The sequence below is a fragment of the Aedes albopictus genome, chromosome 3 (assembly GCF_035046485.1).
Source record: "Aedes albopictus strain Foshan chromosome 3, AalbF5, whole genome shotgun sequence".
Taxonomy (NCBI): Eukaryota; Metazoa; Arthropoda; class Insecta; order Diptera; family Culicidae; genus Aedes; species Aedes albopictus.
Window position 1 is genome coordinate 267,381,723 of NC_085138.1, and position 4,412 is coordinate 267,386,134.

The 4,412-nt window shown below is 42.3% G+C and overlaps 1 protein-coding gene across 1 annotated transcript; it reads left to right on the forward strand.

Moving 5' to 3' along the window:
• The first annotated feature begins 1,812 nt into the window (after positions 1-1,812).
• On the forward strand, positions 1,813-4,143 carry LOC134291096 (uncharacterized). Its single transcript, XM_062858391.1, has 2 exons — positions 1,813-2,471; positions 3,671-4,143. Exons 1-2 carry the CDS (start codon positions 1,917-1,919, stop codon positions 3,953-3,955), a joined length of 840 nt encoding a protein of 279 aa, XP_062714375.1. The 5' UTR covers positions 1,813-1,916; the 3' UTR covers positions 3,956-4,143.
• Positions 4,144-4,412: the final 269 nt, after the last annotated feature.

Consider the following 4,412-nt stretch of genomic DNA (forward strand, 5'->3'; position numbering starts at 1 on the left):
CATCAACTCAATAGCATTGAAGAGGAAAGCTGTAAAATTTATACATCAAATTCGCAACCCCAGTCACGCGGAAGTGGACCCTTCGACATGACCTCAAGTATCAACTTGTTTTTTTTTTTTTCAAATCAGATCGTTATTCATTCTGGATAAGTAACAAATTTTTAAGCAGATTTAATTCATTTTAAAGTTGAAATTCCGTTTGACCTCAAGGCTTCACTATACAAGATTTGAACAACCCACAGCTTTGGGACTGTCAATTAATTACGAAAGAGTTCATAGGAGGGGGGAGGTGTATTGAAAAATCTTACGCGCCATAGACAATTTTATGAGTTCTCATATAAAAAATCTTACAAGGGGAGAGGAGCTGTTAGTGTCAAAATATCGCTAAAATATCCTTGCGTAGTTAATGGACAGACCCTTTACTGTCATCAAACAAGGTTTCCTGATATACTGTCTGTTGTGTTACTTACCGCAGTGGACTGTATTGGGTTATGGGATGTGGCTGGCTATTGGCCGGTTTGGCCTCACCGGATGTGCTCGCGTCCCCGCAGAGACGGAGCCAGGTGGGAGCAGGAGCGGTAGGGAGCTCCTTCCCAGGGATGCCCGCAGGCTGTGAAGTTCTTGTGACTTCACCTCGAAACTGGTGGACTGGAACAGCCTCGGTCGGCTGTCAGCACCTCAACTCCTTAAGTGGATATGCTCGCGTCCCCGCAGAGACGGAGCCAGTTGGGAGCAGGAGCGGTAGGGAACTCCTTCCCAGAGATGCCCGCAGGCTGCAAAGTCCCCGTGACCTTACTTGGATGGTGGTGGACTGGAACAGCCTCGACTGCCAGCACCTCTACTCCAACGGCGGATAGAACTCTGGTCAGAGCCCTATTACCTCAATCCCAAGGGAAGGGAAAGGGAGAAGTAAAGCCAGGAAGAATTGCTTCTGAATAACTAAATATATTTATTCCCCACTTGTCGAACGTTAGCCGGTTCGAATAAAACTGTTCTTGAAACTGTGCAATGCACTCATATTTATACTAGCCCCGATGCGCTCTAGAAGCACGTGGAACTTTCTAGGCGCATCGCTTGGTGATGACGGCGATGACGGTTCGATGATAGTTTGGGCCACGCATGCCGCGCGCGGTCGCTCTCTCTCTCAATACGTTGTCGCGGTTCGACGGTAGGGTCACTCACACTCATCGTGAGATCTCTCTCGGTACACACGCTCTCTCGTCGTCGCGGTCGTCGTCGTACGCTTTCACTCGCTTGCCAGCCGGGTTGGTCATCTCGAACGTTCCACGGCGTGCACTCACAGTCGTTCGGGGGAAAGTGGGGCACAGCGGACATACGACAGGGAAGTGGGAGTACAATGGACATCGGTGTCGTAATTTCATCATTCAGTGCGCCTTGCGGACTGAACACTGTCGTTAGTACACTGAACGGCGGCTTGCGGTGAAAATTACTATTCTGAGGGTCAATTTAAATACACAACGCCACTAAATTTGTGCAGACTGATTTTCGTTTCAATTCAACATAATTATGTTTTCAATTTTACCATGGAATCGATTTTCATTTAAAAAAAGTTTCTGTTGGCAGTCGGACTCGAACCAAGAACCTTGACATCACCAGGCTCGCACGCTACCACTCAGCTATCGAACCGGTTGATGTGAGAAGAAACAAAACGCACAGAAGAAGCATTGGTGGGTCGATGATCATGTTTTGCCATGGTAAATTTAAAAACATTGTTATGGTTGTCATTACTGCAAGCCGCCTTTCACTCAAGAAAACACTCCATAAGAAAATCAAAAAGTGAGAATTTTTTGGCTCAGTGTACGATCACCGCTCGATGTGAACAGACACGTTCGCTCAATTGCTCGCGTTCGGTACTTTTATTCGTTGTGCACGGTGTTTATATATAGACATTAAAAATGTCTAGTGAAGATGTAGTACGACATACACTGGCCTGCCAATTTCCTGACGATGCCGCTCAACCAACTCAGGTTGATATGGTCCGGTTTATTAAATCGTTGAAAAACGATCAGCGTTTGATGGATACAGCTTACAAAGTATCCGACGAAAAGGCAGTTTTCATCCGTTTTAAAAACGAGAAAGCGATGAAATTCACCTTGGAGAACAATGAAGAGTTGCTACCATTCGTTTACAACAATGGAAAAAAGGTTATGATTCAATTATCCATAGCTGGAAACACCCGCTATGTACGGATCTTTGATTTGCCTCCGGAAATACCTGATACCGACTTGTGTTCAGTGATGACAAAGTTTGGAAAAGTTAAGCGAATTGTTCGTGAACGATTTCCGGCAGAATATCAACTTGATATGTTTAACGGAATCCGAGGCCTGCACATGGAGGTGGAAAAAGAGATTCCGAAAGTTCTTTATTTTCGTAATCACAAGGGCACGATTCATTACGACGGGATAAAGTTGCGGTGTTTTGCGTGTAAATCTGATACCCATCTCAAGAATGTTGAGAGTGTATGAAATGTGCAATCAGACAACCCTCATATCGAGACGACCTTTATGTGATGTAGACACACCGTGAGTGTGTGTTGTCGAATGTTGTTATTGTTATTGTAAATATTGTGAATAAATCATTCGTTCGAGTACTGTTAGAAAGTAGGGTAAGAAATCAAACTTTGAACTAGTCAAATTGTAATCTTAATTTGAACCATTTCGAAATTCATTAAAACGACATGCTTTTTAGGCAAATATTGTCCCGAAAAAGATGTTAAACAGCTTTCCGTAGTATAACCTGATAACATGGACTTTAAAAGCATTGAAAAAAGCGTTTTTGTCATGGAAGACAGGCAATTGAAAAAATCACTGTGATTTCACCTATTTCCCCCCCAAAGAAAGCACATTTTCGGTGCACTCGTACAGCTCATGTATTGTATCACACGTAATATGTGAACAAGTCAAATGAAAGCTTATTTATCGTAGAATCGACCAACCAAATAATATTCCGCATTATTTGTCATAAAATTATTAAATTTAAGTAATTCTTACTTGGAGAATGTTATCTTAAGTTGAACCATTTGTAATCTAAATTTGAACTACTAAACGGGGGTGAGCTTCTAGTGTTGACCAGCAGACTGCGCTAGTGGTTGTTTTGTTTACACTTGAGAGTATGAAAAATTCCAAATTTAGTTTCCAAGTGTCTGAAGAGTTTAGAGCATTCTGAGTTGAAATTTCACTGCCTAATGAAAAATAGTTATGGGAATTAGCAGATCCATGTGTTTTTCTATTGTTCAGCACGAAATTAGCTGTTGTGGGAGATGCTCGAGCTGCTGCCGCCAGTAGTTCAAATTAAGATTAAAATTGGTTCAAATTATGATTAAGATGGTTCAAATTAAGATTAAAATCATTGTTGACGAATAATCGAATTTTTCACTGAAATTCGGTGAAAATCCAAACTTTTTACCACTTAACAGAAAGCTTATACCCGTGGCTTTCATGTACATAAGATTTTGCCGTTGTAAATTATTTCCATGTGGGAGAAAAAATCACTCAAAATTTGCGTTACTTCGGAAAGCCGCAATTTGGTTCAACTTTTGATTACCTACCCTACACCGGTGTTTTGTTTTCGTCCCGGTCCGTGAAATCCGTCCGCCGTTCGTTTTCCGTCCGCTGTTGTGTTGTTCACTGTGCGATATCCAACAAAGAAGGCTTGTCCGATCGTTCGTAGTCGACAATCTGCGGCAAATAAGCAACAAACGCCATTATTGGATGACCTTGAGGATAGCACACCCGAGAACAACTCAGAAGGAAAACAAGACACCGTTGGAATGGCTGCTGTTGAATCCGACCGTAGCAAACAAAAGGGAATGGAAGCTACACTGCTGCCGGACACGAAGCAGCGACCATCGGATTCTGCTGCCAAGCCATCCCACAAAGAGAAAGCCAACAGATCACAGTCAAGCGAAAGCGGAATTGTTCCTGTTTCTCTCTAGTAAGGTTAGGTGCAGAGTCGCGTCGTATTACTGGATAGAAGATGAAAATGAGTGGCGCCTACTGATAGCAGAGGACAAAGAGAGAATAGCGAAATCAATGAATACAACGATTGACAAAATCGATTTTTTTATAGATTCATTGTAATTTTTTATCATTATTATTTTTATTATTATTATTATTATGTATAAAACTGTAGCTCGGCTCCGCATGAGCCTCTTAAATAAATAGATTGAAAAAAAAATTTTTTTTGGCTGATTTTTGACACCCCTTCCTCTCTTGTAGCATATTTTCCCATACCTAATACATGGTTCGTCACACTCTCAGGCACTTCCTCCTCCCCCCTAAGATGCTACGTTATTTATGGACGGATCCTTAGCTCAAAGTTCAAGATATTTCTCGCCAACCAAGTGCTTCAAGTCGGACGGACAAGAAGTCACAGTCACCGAATACCTCTTG